General features: G+C 40.2%; 1 protein-coding gene across 3 annotated transcripts in view; it reads right to left on the bottom strand.

Annotated features, from left to right (window-relative positions):
- TRIP4 (thyroid hormone receptor interactor 4) overlaps positions 1–16,361 on the bottom strand; it is a 53,502-nt gene that overhangs the window by 1,985 nt on the left and 35,156 nt on the right. The window contains exon 12 of one of the 3 annotated variants that reach the window (XM_004374660.1): positions 5,463–5,565. The exons of 1 other annotated variant lie outside the window; for it this stretch is intronic. In XM_004374660.1, coding sequence (XP_004374717.1) covers positions 5,463–5,565 — 103 coding nt within the window. Of the gene's footprint in view, positions 1–5,462; positions 5,566–15,075; positions 15,884–16,361 lie in introns of those variants that run through there. One more of the 3 variants, XM_023729716.1, reaches the window with a different exon arrangement.

Genomic DNA, 16,361 nt, shown 5'->3' with positions numbered 1-16,361 from the left:
ACACACACACACACACACACACACAGTATTTGCCGAAAGAATCTAAGAAGTTAATCTTTCTCATTTTGTAGCTACTAAAAAAGAGATACCACATTTTTCAGGGTGTCTGATGGTCAGGCAAAATTTTTAACCCCAAATTTATTACACACGTGTGTATTTTGCACAGTGGGGATCCCATTCCTCTGACCTGTTAACTGGCTGAGCATAATGCATGAGCCTCCTTCACAGTGAGAAAAGCAGTGCAACTCCCCTTTGCTGCCTCAGACTTAATAGGGGGAGTGACCTGAAACAATGGAGCAGAATCCACGTGAATGCTCTACTGACAAAGGGCCGCTATCGCCAACTAAGAAGGGCAAAGGTCACGGGCTGTGTGACTCTTCTAAGTGTTAAACTTAGAAAACAAGCAACCTTCCTGTCCCAGGTGACCCTAATGAGAGGTTCATTACTGATGTGGTCTCTGACCTCTGACTCCTCCGATCTACCAGGATAGAGTTTGGTTCAGCAGTAGCAACCTTAGGAGCCACCCATCTCATGAAGAGAATCTTCGAGTTCCTGTCTGTCTGGCCTGAGGACAGGTCTTGCAATTTGCTGTGTCCCACAAAAAAGTCCCATTTAAGTCAATAGCGATGCTGAACACTGGAAACAGAAAAATAGCTCAGCTCAGCCTCAGCACTAAAAAATAAGTAAATAAGACAGAACAAAACAAAACAAAATAAAAAGAGCCTCCCATCAAGGACAGTGAGGCGCACTACAGACAGCGCCATTTTCACCTGTTGCAGCACTCCGTTGCAACAGAAGAAGCACTCAGCTACAAGTCAGGAGCCTCAGGTCCTAGCCCACCCTCCTCTGTAGTAACTAGCTGTGTGTCCTGGGGCAGGTCATTCAATATCTCTCTCTGGACTTCAATATTCTCACTTGTCCAACGAAGATAAGAATACATGTCCTGACCATTGAACCAGGATTGTGAGAAAAACAGCAACTGTGAAAGTGCTTTGAAAAGTATATTTATATACAACATTCAACCTCCTCAGTCTAACAAGTTTCCTGTTTTCTTAAATTTTTGTATTTTTTTCCCATCTCTCTAGGGCTACACCTGCTTCTGGGATAACATTAATTCCTTTTCTGGGCTTCCTCAGAAACCGTCACTAAGTGATACCGCAAATGACGTCCACAACAGTCACAGTGCTGTTGATTTTAATTGAAGCTTCGAAGTATAGGGTATTCCCAAGGATTCAGGAGCTCTTTTATCCCAAAGTCTGCCTAGCTGAAAACACAGACATGTGCCAGCAATCTAGCAAAGGGCCCTATTACAAAGCAAGTTTGCCTCTGTATCGCTAACACCTACCATAAACCAAAACCCATTGCCGTCAAGAGTTTCCAAGGAGGGGCTGGTGGATTTGAACTGCCAACATTTTGGTTAGCAGCCACGCTCTTAACCACTGCACCACCAGGGCTCCAATGCCTACCTTAGTGACTGCCAAAGGGTTTAAGTGCTCAATAAATATTTTCATCAAATGAATTAAACAAAGAAGAGAGACACTACAAATTTCAAAACCTCTTACATTATAGGGACTACTAAGTAACTAAAAATAGCAAGTATCACAAACACAAGAGTATCCACTGTCAAGGTGGTGATACCTAGAGGTACAAAGAGTACTGCATCTCATTCTGCTTTATAGAACAAGCTAGGACAGAATTTAGAATTCCATGTAGGACTCCAGGCTTCTAGTTCTCTGTATTGAATAAGTTGGAAAACCCAGGTCCCAGTTTTAGTCCTGAGTCTACCTAGCTGTATAACCTTCAGGAGGTCACCTAATCACTCTTGTTCTCAACTTTCTCAACTCTAGAGGAAGTTGGACTACACAGACTTAAGGGCCTCTTACAGCTCTATGATACTGTGCCCTAAAAATGAAAAGGACACCTTTGTATCTCAAATATCTACCACAGAGACTACCCATAGTGGCAACTCTCAGGCCAGCAGTGGCCAGTGAAGGCAAAGGAAGAGGAATATGACTGGAGCCCTTCCTTGAAGAAGCAGTCATCATGGCTGCTCTTGGATTACAGGAACTCTGAACTCTGATTCTAGTTCAGTCTGGTGTTTTAAGACTTGGGATCTGAGCAGTGAACTACAGTAACATATACTCTCTTAGTAGCAGACAGATAATCCTTAGTTTTTCTCTATTTCCCCAATACTTTTGCATTTAGTACCTACAGCATTTCAGTGTTCAACCACATCCTCAATCATAATGCCTAAAAGAAAGTCAAATGCACGTGCAGCAGATGGGTGAGAAGATAAAAGGGGAGAAAATATTTATCATTGATTGATACAACTCTCATACGGATTTTCACACGCTCACATAAGATGTAATTTGCATAAGTTTATAAAACATGTAGTTAATTAAAAGTAAAAAGATTTCCTTTATCTCTTCATTTGAGCATTCAACTTATTTATTTTACTATACTTAACTTATTGCATTTCCTAATTTGGGCAGACACATAACCAAGTGGTATCATATTGTACATTGCTCTTTTCTGAATTATTTCAGTGTCAAGAAACACAATTATCCTCAGATCAAGCCTGCTCAAGTTCACATATCCAAAAACATAAACAAATCAAAATATGTACACTCGTTGCCAGCTGGTCGATTTCAACTCATAGCAACCCTGTAAGAGAGTAGAACTAACTGCCTCATAGGTTTTCGAATAGTAGCTGGTGGATTCGTACTGCCAACCTTTTGGTTAGCAGCCAAGCTGTTTAACCACTGCACAACCAGCATTCCCCTTTAAGATACACATATATATAAATACACACACATACACACGTGATACAACATGTAAATGGGTTGTATTCTAAAAGTTTATTTGCAAGTCAAAAGTTTGGTACTTGGAATATATTTCTCACAGAACTAATCTATAAAGGGTAGCTAGGTTCCTAAGCCATCCCACAAAAAAAAAAAAAAAATTAAGTCCTAGTGCTATAAGTGAAGTTGTTAGCTGCCACTGAATCCATTCCAGCTCATGGCAACTCCATGTGTGCAGAGAACTGCTCCATAGGGCTTTCAAGGCTGTGACCTTTTGGAAGCAGACAGCCAGACCAGTCTTCTGAAGGACCTCTGGGTGGGTTCAAACCCCCAACCTTTCAGCTAGTAGTCAAGCGTTTAACCATTTGCCCCACTCAGGGACTCTCCATAGGTGAAGTAGAGTATTAATATTATTAATACTATGGGATTTAACGACTTCCTGTAACAATATATCTAAGGGCAAATGTGATAAGCATTCCAATTAAGAAGCAAGTATGTATTTTCCCCTGAGGCAGTGGAATTAAAGACTTTTACAGCTCCAGGCCACTGGAGGTGGTCCCTGTGGCCTAAGGGTGGCGAGTTAAGGCAGAGTGGAAGGTTTTTAGAGACAGTAAGGAGGGATGAAAGATAAAAGAATAAGGAATTACAGGGAACAGAAACTTCACACCAGATTAAACCTCCAGATAAACTGGCTCCCTCTCAATAGAAGTTTTTTCTTATATAGAAGTTTTTTCTTAAACACACAGGGACTGGCCTGCCTACTTTTTCCTTTTTAAATTTTCCTACCTATTGTTTCTGACTGATGTTTCACCTTATCTGGGCTACCATGAAGAAGCTGCAATCTCACAATTTTTCTCCAGCCCTGCTGTTCCTGAAGCACACACACAGCCCATTTGGCTTTTTAAAGATTTTAACTAACAGAAACAACAGGAAAAAGATAGGAGGTTATTAAAGCTTTCTACTAAGATCATCACTTTTCCTCCCCCATTAAACCTTATGGAGAAAAATGAAGGCCGCATATGTACTAAAGGTGAGTGGGTCTCTGGGTAGAGAAAGTACTGAAGTAAAACATTTCAGAGAAATATTTAACCTTTGTTTTCATGAAGCATTTTCTCACAGGAGCTTAACCAACAGATGAAAATCAAGATAGGAAGCTCAGAAAAGGGAACTGGAAATGCAGATCAAGCAACAGTGGGTCTGGGAGAGAAGACCTAGCACCCTTTCCTCCTGCCACCAGTGCCTAGAGTAAGGTAACAAAGGGACACAGTAGGAAGGAGTAGAATGCCACAAGCAACAAAGAGAAAGAAAAGGGAGCTTTAAATCCTAAACAGTGGAAAAAAAGAAAGAATTTCCAGGGCCACTTGGCCACCATCTGGGGTTCAATCTGAAACAAATAATTTATGTAAGGCAAGAATAACTTATACTTACAGATTTTCTGATTTGTAAGAATCTCAGAAACCTATGTCTCATAAAACATGAGAGATGACTGAATATACAATAACCTAAATTCATACTCCAAGCATTTTATTTTGTGCTAGAAAACAGTGTGACTCAAAGTGTAGTCAGCTAACCACCAGCATCAGTATTATCTGGGAACAGGGCCTAGGAATCTGTGTTTTAATAGCTCTCTACGTGATTTTTATTCTCATTAGAGTTTGAGAAGTTCTTCTCTAGAGAACAGACTTATAAAATGGCTAGTTGATTCCCAAGGTACAGGGTGAAGTGGAGTTGTGCACAGCTGAAGACATTGCCTGCCCTAGAACCATCCAGTACACACAATGGGAAAGCAGTGACATGGGCACAAGACAACTGTAATGACAAGAGCAAACTTTATCATTTGACTGAGATGAGAGTTGTTGGTGTTGTTTTTAAGAGGAAGGTAGACAGGGAGGGCATCACTATATGCTTTTTTGAAAGTGATTTGAAACAGAAGAGGACTAGACAGAGGAAGAGAAGTTGGGAGTTGAAGAAGAGTTGAAAGTTGAAAGAGTAAGATCAACAGCACTTCCTGAGAAGTGAATATGCAGAGGGTACTACAGGTCACAAATACATAAGAGCAAAAGTTATAGAAAAAGAAATCATCTAGAGGTTTCAAAAAGAAGATAAAAAGCAAGAGGGTTAGGGCAGAACTCTAGGACCAATAATCAAGGAAAACGTGGGGAGTGGCGCATCCAAAAGAGATAATAAAGGAGTGTTAAAAAATTAAGTCTTATTCTTGGACTGGATATGAGGAACAATGACTAAATGACAATGTTGTCACTGGCATTGGTTTACTACTTCCTTTAATGAGCAGTGAGCCCTGGTGGCACAGTGGCTAAGCACTCAGCTGCTAACCGAAAGGTTGGTGGTTTGAACCCACTAGCCTCTCCGCGGGAGGAAGATGTGGCAGTCTGCTTCTGTAAAGATTCACAGCCTTGGAAATCCTATGGGGCAGTTCTACTCTGTCCTGTAGGGTCACTATGAGTCGGAATCAACTTGACAGCAATGGGTTTGGTTGATGCTGTAGTTAACCTAACATTAAAGTTACCAATAAATATACTAATTCTCCAATGCTAAGGATGCCATAGAACACGGTAAAAAGAGAAAAATTTTTCAAAAAGTTACACAAGTGAGATGCAAGCATAAAGAAATAAAATTAGATCATCAAAGATTAGGACTTACAGATTTTTGGATTTCCTTTAATAGGAAACTTCACAATCATTTCCTGGGGATTTGTACAGATGAAAACAAATGGGGAATCAGACTCTTGACTGATGTCTGGATACTGCAAAACATAATAATAAAAAGTTCAGGCTAGTTGGGACAAATTTTGAATTTCAAGCAGATCAAAGAACGTCCTAGATTTCACCTCCATGTTCAGATGATATTACTCTCTATTTCACAGTCAAATAAAGAGGATTATGCTCAACAAGCAAGAACCTTCACCTTTCCCCAGTCTTAGCACAGTATTCTTCTTTCTTTTTTTAAAAAAAAATTTTATTGTGCTTTAGGTGAAAGTTTATGTAATCAATTAATTTTCCAGTCAATGATTCTTACACAAATTGTTTTGTGACATTGGTTGCAATCCCCACAATGTGTCAGCACTCTCCCCATTTCTTCCCTGGGTTCCCCGTTTCCATTAGTCTGTTTTCCCTGTCCCTCCCTGCCTTCTCATCTTTGGTTTTGGGCAAATGTTGCCCTTTTGGTCTCCTAGGGTCGATTGTTCTAAGGAGCACATTCTTCACGGATATTATTGTTGATTTTATAGTCCCATCTATTATTTGGCTGAAAGGTGTCCTCCAGGAGTATCTATAGTTTCAAGTTAGAAGGCTGTGTTAGGGCAATAGTCTCAGGGGTTCCTCCTGTCTCTTTCAGACCAGCAGGTCTGGTCTTTTTTTTTTTTTTTTTAATTTGAATTTTGTTCTACATTTTTTACCGATTAGCACAGTATTCTTACAGTCTATTGCCTGCCGTCTCTGACTTCCTATAATGAGAACAACTTCATAAAAAAGGGATGCCTGACATACTTCCAAAAAATGAATCAGAATTCACTGTCTTTTAACACCAGCAACTGTGAATTGGGAGATTCACAGGTCTCCTTCAGGAAGATCAGGCACCCCTCTAGGGTCAACTCAAGCAAAGCAATGGAAAGACTTAAGAAAGAACATTTGTGGAAATCCTGCCAGAAACAGTAAACAGAGGCCTTCTCTCACTAAAGGGAAGGAAGATGATTCATTCTGAAAGGTATGAACATGCAAGAGCTGTTTTACTGGATGAATTCCAGGCCTACTTAGGGTGAAAAGGTAGAGTAATTCTGAAAATTATTTAGAAGCATCCTTTGGATCCCTTTCACAGAACAAATCTGTGTGAGTATTTAGGTCTTTTATTCCTTCTGTAAAGACAGACACAGACTACGCTGGCCACACAACCACAATTTAAGGAACAACCAGAGGGTGGCAGACAACGTTCTCTAGCAATTTCCAACTGATCGGATAATTCATTATTTCCTCTCTTGGGATATCTTGTGTTTATCATGTTCAACAAATATGACTCATGGGCATCTGGTCAGGCTTCATTCCCAGAGGAGCCTTGTTCCTAGTAACTACCATCAAGTAGTATGAAATTATTTCCACTTTTATTCGCCTGCTAAGATGTGTCCTCTAAAGATTTAAATACCCCTCTAAAGTAGAAATGGAGCTTTTTTAGTAAATGAGTAAGAAAATTCAATTACCACTGTACCTAGTGGAAGCACAAACAGTTAAACTTCTTCATTGTTCACTCTATCCCAGGTGATAAGTAATGCTGTGTGGAAAGAGGGATTTTCAGCCTCATACCACGTCATGGCTTTCAGTGTGAAACAAGCGTGACACATACTGTGATAAAACATAAGCTTAATATGCATCAGCCACAATTATATTGGTAGGCAGGGTCAAAATGTTCACAATGGAAAAGAAACAGTAAAGATGAGAGGGTGAACCCCCTTCTTTCCCTACCCTCTAGATCTTTAGAAGTCAAAGGAAAACAGGGCCCAGCTCTGTTTGCTGGATGTTAGAAGGAAGGAAGTTCTGCACAAGACCCATGCTGAGGTGCTTGGGCACGAATAAGACCAGAGGCTGCCATCAAGATCTTTAAACCTAACTCTACAGAGGCCAAAGCAGCAGCAGTCACAATTACTGCCTCTTCAATTTTCCTGTTCCCTCTTCTCTATGGCCTAGAGAGTTCAAGGCAAAGGACACTGCTGCCAGGACTTCACAGGTGCTTTGCCAATACTGCAAGCCATTTTCTCCTCTTTCTTCTGCATCAGCTAGTTTCCCCCCTGTACTGGATCAATTCTTCCATTAACACGCAAACATACCGTAATGTCTCCCATAAAACAAAAAGCAAAACATTCCTGTCCTAATCCCACATCCGCCTCCAGCTACTATCCCATTTTTCAGATCCCCTTTACAACAAAATTCATCAAAAGACTATCTAGGTTACTAAATTGTATATGTAGAAATTGTTGAGATGGGATATATTTTGTTAGGTATATTTTCGCCACAATAAAAAAAAAAGATTATCTATACTCCCTGCCTCTAACTCCTCTCCAATTTTTTTCTCTTGAATTCACTATAAACAAGCTCTCAACTCCCATTGTTCCATCAAAACTTTTCTTGTAAAGATCAATGTTATCTTCCATATTGCCAAATCAAATCCTCAATTCTCATCTGAACTGATGTATTTGTAGAACTTGACGGAAAGCATCTCTCTCTCCTTCTTGAACACATTGCTCACTTGGCTTTCAGGATACCATTCTCTTCCTGGTTTTACCACTTTCCTGGCTGATCCTCACCTCCCCAGGTTTTAAATGTTGGAAGGTTACAGGGGTTAGGCCTGAGACACACTTCTTCTCTCTTTCCATTTACAACCTTGATGATCTTCTTCAATCTCAAAGTTTAAAATACATCTATAGGCTAAAGAATCCCAGATTTATATCTTCAGCCTGGAACCTCTCCCCTGAACTCCAGGTTTGCACATCCATTTTCCCACTTGTTATGGATTGAACTGTGTTCCCCCAAAATGTGTGCAACTCCTAGGAATATATCCTAGAGAAATAAGAGCTATCACAGGAATAGACATATGCACAGCCATGTTCACCGCAGCACTATTCACAACAGGAAAAAGATGAAAACAACCTAAGTGCCCATCAAAAGATGAATGGATAAACAAATTATGGTACATACACACAATGGAATACTATGCAGCAATAAAGAACAATGATGAATCTGTGAAATATCTCACAACATAGATGAATCTGGAGAGCATTATGCTGAGTAAAATAAGCCAATCATAAAAGGACAAATATTGCATTAGACTACATAAAAACTCAAGAAAAAGTTTACAAATCTTTGATGGTTATGAGGGAGGAGAGGGGTGGTGAGTGGCAATCACTAACTAGATAGTAGACAACTGTTAACTTTGGTGAAGGGAAAGGCAACACACAATATAGGAGAAGTCAGCACAATTGGACCAAGGCAAAGTCATAGAAGCTTCCTAGACACATCCAGATACCTTGAGGAACCGAGTTACTGGGGCTGAGGGCTGGGAACCATGGTCTTGGGGGACATCAAAGCGAACTGGCATAACATAGTTCATAAAGAAAATGTTCTACATCCTACTTTGATGAGTAGCATCTGGGGTCTTCAAAGTTTGTGAGTGGCCATCTAAGATACATCTATTTGTCCCATCTTGTCCAAAGCAAAGGAGAATGAAGAAAATCAAAGACAAAGAAAAATATTAATCCAAAGGCCTAACGGACCATATGAACCACAGCCTCCACCAGCCTGAGCCTAGAAGAACTAGATGGTGCCCAGCTACCACCCACCAACCACTCTGACAAGGATCACAATAGAGGGTCCTGGACAGAACAGAGAAAATTGTAGAACAAAATTCAAATTAACAAAAAAAAGACCAGACTTACTGGTCTGAGAGAGAATGGAGGAACCCCAGAGACTACAGCCCCCAGACACCCTGCTAACTCAGAACTGAAGCCACTCCTGAAGTCCACCTTTCAGCCAAAGATTAGACAGGCATATAAAATAAAAAATAACACACTCAAGGAATGTGCTTCTTAGTTCAGTCAAGTATTCGAGACCAAATGGGCAACATATGTCCAAAAGCAAAGACAAGAAGGCAGGAAGGGACAGGAAAATCGGGTGAATGGACACGAGGAACCCAGGGTGGAAAGGGGTAGAGGGCTGACACATTGCGGGGATTGCAACCAATGTCACAAAATAATTTGTGAATAAATTTTTGAATGAGAAACTAAATTGTTTTGGAAACTTTCACCTAAAGCACAATCAAAAAAAAAAACACATCCAGTATCTAACCACTTCTTAAAAATCTCCATGGTTGTTTCCCGGGTCTCAGCCATTATAATTTCTCCCGAGATTACTGCAACAGCCTCCTAACTGGCCTCTGTTTCTCACTTAACCTCCCCTTGTCTGTTCTCAACACAGCAGCCAGAGCTATCTTTTTAAAATATCAGATCATTTCATTCCTCTGCTTAAGGCTCTCCAATGGCTTTCCATTTCAGTCAGAATGAAAGTCTAAGTTCTTATCATGGCCTACAGGTCCCTAGACAACCTGGTGCCCAATTTCCTCCCTGACGCCTTCTCCGACTACTCTCCACAATTTTCATTCCCCTCCAGCGACACCGGCTTCCTTGTGTTTCCTGCCTCTGGGTCTTTGCACTTACCTGTTTCCTCTTCCTGGAATGCTTTCCCCCTAGATATCCACCCTCTCTTTCTCAGTCTTTGTTCAGATGGCAACTTCACAGTGAGTCTTCCCTGATCACTCTGTTTAAAAGTGCAGCACCACTCTCCCCACAAACCTGGTACTCTTAATCCCCCTTTCCTACCTTATTTTTTTCCACAGCATTTACCATCATCTGATACTATATAATTTACTTTATTAAATTTTTTATTTGGTCTCCCACAGTAGGATGAAAGCTCCACAAAGATAGGATTTTTGTCTGTTTGGTTTACTCCTATCTCCTCAGCACCTAGACCCATGCCTGGCACATAGTAGGCACTCAATACATCCGTTGGATGAGAGAATAAATTTCCCAACTTGAGCATTAGGATTATTTTAATTATGCTGAATACATGCATGCTGGGAAATGGACATTCTTAGAGCTGTAACTCTGTAAAAGAAGGTGCTACTCTTTAATCTATTTTATCCTACAAGGTAAACGAAAATTTTTGTGTCTTGCTAAGTGGCCAATGGTTCTATATTTGATTAAAAAACAAAAAACAAAAAACCCTGACTTATATTAACAGGTAAGAAAGTGTCAAATTATGGAAAAAACTGGGAAAACAATGAATAAATGAAATTACATCAGAGGTTCCTTGGACACGTTTAAGATAGATATTAAAATCAACTTTCCCACTGAATCTTAAATTCAAGTTCCATGTGAAATCCCTTTTTCCAAGCTCTACTAATGAACTTCAGGGAACTTATAAGAAACACAGGTGAAAAGCAAAGCAACCCAAAAGGAATGAAGAAAAGCAAGGCTGAATTAATTCATAAATTAAAAAAAAGGCAAGGCCTATGCATTGAGAGAAAGGATTCTTTTTCATGGTAAAATGCATTAAGGCAAAGTCAGCTTGGCAGAGCCTAAACCAAAAAAAAAACCAAATCCGTTGCCATCAAGTCGATTCCAACTCATAGCGACCCTATACAACAGAGAAGAACTGCCCCACAGGGTTTCCAAGGAGCCGCTGGTAGATTCGAACTGCTGACCTTTTGGTGAGCAGCCAAGCTGTTAACCACTGCGCCACCAGGGCTCCAACAGAGCCTCAGTACCCTCCAAAAAGCATAATCTGTGCAACTGGGGACGGGGCACTAAGGACCACACTAACAAGTCAGGGGATTACAAGAAAGGACTCGCTGGTCTGAAAGTCAAAAGACTAAAATGCAGCTGACCCAGAGCAAGAGTAAAGGGAGAGAAAGAAGGGTTGAAATTCACATTTGTAAAGAATATGGAAAAGCTCTGAACAACAATCTGGAGAGGATGCTGCATTATGGGTCACTGAGATAGTACAAAAGACATGTTGGAGAATATGGGTTCTAATAGCAGCAACACAAAGCAGCTAGGGACTCGAATCCGGAAAAAGACTCCTCAGGAAGTTGCTGCTGTTGCTGCCCACAGCTCCTATCACCTGCTTTTCAGCCTGACAAGCGGGGGAGGTGGGCCTGCTCTTCTTTCATGCCTCATAAGTTTCATAGCTGTCTAACATAACAGGTAATTAACTACTAAACAACCATTTTCTTCTCTTCTCCAGAGGAAAATTATACACCAGTCATCTAGAAAACATTTCTTTTGCCATTTCCATCAGAGAAAAAAAAATTTAGTAGCTTTTGGCAGAGCCAAGTGGGCATTTTCATCAACTCCGCAAGCCTCCACTTAGTCTTTGCACTGAAATGATCAATAACTACTAAACTATCTCACTCTTCACAACAAATCCCCAGGCAACCTATAAACCTTATACCCATCTCTAGAGAACTAACAGTTAAAGCAAGCAATCAAGAAGGAACTCACTGAAATGGACATACACATATACTATATTTGCTGTAGGTTTTCTTGGTTGGAACTTTGGAGAACTAGAGAGAATAAGAAACCAGGCTCTGAAATCTAGTTAGCTAAAAACCAACTCCCATAGATTGAGGCAATAACACTCTGAAAAAGAGAAGGAAATGAGTTTGATAAAGAGGCCACAGGCACAACAGAGCCAAAGAACCATATGAAGGCAACTGTGTTCTCTGATAAAGGCTTTTTGTTTACATTTTCCTTCAAAGGAATTCAAGGTGTTCACAGTGTAACTAACACCTCAGGCCTCACTACACTAGAAGATAGGTTTTCTCACATTAGGGTAACAAACTGATCACGATACTTTGACCAGATAACTACCGCATGTTTGACTACGGATGGACCAAGATCATGCCAGCTGGCCCAACGCAGGACAGCTGAACTCCCATGTACCAGCACCCGATTCAAGTCATGTGCCCAGTATCAACAGGGGTTTCCAGCTCAATGCTATAAAGACAATTCACATATGCTCCCGGTGAAAAGAATAAAGGATGAGAGAGATGCAACTTACGGGTTCTATCGCTGTTTATGGAAAAAGATCTGGTTGAAGCCACACAGCAGGTCCCACCCTACTCACAGTAAAATCTCCTCTGTGGCTTTCCACACCCTTTAGAATCCTATGCTGTAATCTTCACATGCTGAAAAGGACCCAAGCAAGTATATTTTCTCCAAAATTAACCTCGTAGCTTTTCTGGGCTGACACTTCAAGGTCTAACTGGGAATCAACCGTTCACCACAAGTATTTTTGGTCTTAATTTTCATATAGCAAGTTTTCACTCCAATTTAAAATAGTGAGAACCAAAAGAAAATTGCTCTTAATTAAGATACTACACTATGAGGCCCTCAACCACTGAAGTGTACTTTGAGACTAATACCTCAGAATGCTGAAGATGCCTCTTGAGTTAAGGGCTGTGCCAATTTTAGATTTTACTCTCCCAATGGCTGGTCTGACTCAACTGAAAACAACTGAGAATTCTTTGGCCTCACCTGACATAGTAAGGTAAGATCATTATCAAGCAATCTGGCATTATTAATATCAACAATACTCCTTTATAAAATAACATTTGTCTTTTAGAAGAAAACAGATTAAATATTTTTTAAAACATTCCCATGAAAATCACAGAAAACCTGAGTCATGGTGATCAGACAGATACTACAGAACATCTCTCCTTTACTACTATACTATAGGTGGTTTTCTTTGCCACATGCTTTATAAAGTTATTTACCTTAAAAGAAATTTTTTTCTTTTGTATAAAAAAAAAAATCCAAATCAATTGCTGTCGATTCCAACTCATGGCAATCCCGTGTGTGCGAGCAGAACTGTGTTCCACAGGGTTTTCAGTGGCTAATTTTTCAGAAGTAGATCTATTGGCCTTTCTTCTGATCCTTTGTATACCCCATCTTAAATAATGGTACTGTCATTCACTCACTCACCTCAACCAGAAACCTGAGTTTATCCTAGACTTCTCTCTTTCTCTCATCCCTCACAGCCAATCATCAAGTCCTATAGACTTTACTTCCTAAACATTTCAATCATCTGTTCCCTTCTCTTCAACTCAACTGCCACAGCATTGCTGCAGGCCTTCATCATGCCTCACCTGGACAATCATGGTAACATTCTAAATCATCCCCTGTTTTCAGGCTTGCCCCATCCAATCTATCCTTCCTACTGCTTCCAGGACTATCTTTCTGAAATGCACAGCTCATTATATCACTTATGTAGTTGTCTTCACATCAGAATACATTTTAATTTCTTCATATGACATTTAAGGCTTTCCATACACCAACCATTGCTTCCTCTCAATGTACTGTCACTATCATTTATTGGGTACTTACTATGCACCAGCCTATATGCTAGGACACTGGAGATATAAATAAGATCTAGGTGGTGACCTAAAGAAACTACACATGAAGATATAATTACCAAGAAAAAGATAAGTGAAAAATACAATCACAAAGTATGAACACAGTAGCTCAGTCTTTGGAGTGATGAATCCTTTCAGGGAGGAAATGGGCTGGGGTCAGGAAAGTCTACAGAAAGGTTGACATCTGAGCTGTCTTAAAGGATGAATAGGAGCTCTCTTAGTGGACAAGGGAACAGACACAATATAGAATGGTATACTGAGGAAGATATAAATAGTTCAGTTTTGCTTTCTTCAGTACTTGCCTCTTGTTAGAAGTTTACTTGAACGTCCCCACCCCACCACCAGTCAAGCTGGTTTGGTCCCATCCTTTGCTCATTCCTTTCCTCATATGACAATTATTATGGTTGGATTTTCTCATCTTGGTCTCTCCTAGCACGCCCCAGGAGAGACCCTAGAGTAGATTCTCTAGAGGGCCATGAACTGTCTTGTTCAAACCCTGCATCCCTGGTCTTTAGCACAGTACAAGGCACATGACAGATGGTCAGTAAATACTTGTTGAATATATGGTTATATAATATTCTGAGCAATAAAACTAGGAGATAATTTGCCATCTGGTTCACACAGTACTAGATAACAAACCAAGAAACCTTGAACAGATTGCAAGAAGACAGCAAGGCTTCGGCAGCTTCCTTCTACATCAAACAGACCACTTTCTCTCTCTAAGCCTTGGTTTACTTACAGGTGAAAAATGAAGATATCACGTCAAGCCACTGATGCTACCCACATAAAACCTCTTGCATCTGTCCCCCTCCTCTTCAATTCCACTGCCATTATCCTAGAAACGGTTTTTATTACATTTCTACCCCAGACTGCCTTCTCACTAGTTTTCCTACATTTCTCAGTCTCTTTCTCCTCTTCAAATATGGAAAAGTGGTAATATTCCCCTTCTCTCTTTAGGGTAAGTACAACAGAAAGCACAATACTCGCTGGATTTTAAAAGAAAAAAAAAAGGGGGGGACATAACATAGTTGTTCCTCAAACCATCTTCAAATGGGTACTTGACAACTCAGGCTGCAAACTACTCTAAAGATAGTCTGTTCTGACCTAGAAACTCTCGTAAGTGTTCTAGACTTCACAAGAACTCTGAAGATACAGTCCTTGTCTCATTCAAGTAAGCCGTGATTTTGAAGAGGGCTAGGCTAGTTTTTGCTGACATACATACAGTTTCCCTTTGTTGGGTCTCAGAGACAGCCTTCAAGATCCCTCAGGAAGATACATTTTGAGGTCTGTGAATTAGCAGATTTCCTCAGTACAACAGAGAGGACATTTTCATATACCTTACCAGAGAATTTGGGGACTTTGCATCTTCAAGGCCAATGCTTGGTTTGTATATTGCACAGCGCTTTCTTCATTCTCTAATTGCTCACCTCTCAGACCCACAGATAATCCACTGGTGACAGAAGCCAATGATTTCCACACATGAAATGATATCTGGAATTTTCCTGAAAATCTGTGGACTTTGGATCCTCTTATAAAAGAAGGAACAAGTACTACTCTCTTCCCCACTAGAAGGCTGCAATTCCATTGCTGATGTCTATTACTAGATAGACGCACTCAGAAGTAGATTCCCTCAGCATAATTCCTTGAAGATACTCAGGGTCTTGGCTGTTATAAAAGCCATAAGATCAAATGGACTAAAGGGTCAGTAAGCTGGCAAGAGAGGAATGGATTCAGTTCAGAAGAAATAGAATAATCAATGATCTTGGAGATTACAGACAAATCAGATTTGCTATTGAAGGCAGGCATATAAATAGCACATACAAACACAACACAGACACACAGAAACAAAAACCACCAACTCAACTTTTTGTCTGAAAACTTCTTAGGTCTAGAGAACTGTTCACAACCACAGCTGCTAATGGTTATGGGTTTGGCAATCAAAATGTCTTTGTTTAAAAAAAAAAGAAAAAAAAGTTTTAACTGCCTTACTTTTGAGGTTACAAACCACAGCCTTGATGCATTGTTGTAGTCAACATCCTCCCTGCTGTTTTTGAGAGCTTACATATGCTGCTGGCAGATAAAATGCTGGCAAATGGCATGGGCTCCTTCTAGGGGAATACAAGAAAGCTTTAACTAGATGGCTCTCATCTACCTTTCTCCCGAGTTGAGCCCACAGCCTTTTCTGTATCACTCCTGCCTTGTCTAGGTTGATCCCCTGCCATTACTCAGTAGGATTGAGGGTCTAGTGGACTTTTTTTTTTTTTTTTTTCCTCCTGGCACAAATCAGCCATGCCAGCCATACTAGTCTTAGAAGATAAAAGGAAGACAAGTTCTTAGCTCAAGGGAAAGTATTTTAAGCACATATTTTTTAAGCCACTTACATAGTATAGTGCACTTGATTTTAAAACAACCACTAATAAAACTTATCCTGTTACTTTTTTTTAGTGAAGTAGATGATCACGCTATGCTAAAAAATAATCAGTGCTCAGTATATTTTAACTCACCAAAGAAAGGCCAAAAATGTGAGGTCAGGAAGTAAATTACTGTGTTTCTTTGGAGAAGGAAAAAGGAAGAGCATGGAGAAGT

Source organism: Trichechus manatus, unplaced genomic scaffold (genome assembly GCF_000243295.1).
Source record: "Trichechus manatus latirostris isolate Lorelei unplaced genomic scaffold, TriManLat1.0 scaffold00030, whole genome shotgun sequence".
NCBI classification, from domain to species: Eukaryota; Metazoa; Chordata; class Mammalia; order Sirenia; family Trichechidae; genus Trichechus; species Trichechus manatus.
This window is presented reverse-complemented; position numbering and strand designations above follow the sequence as displayed.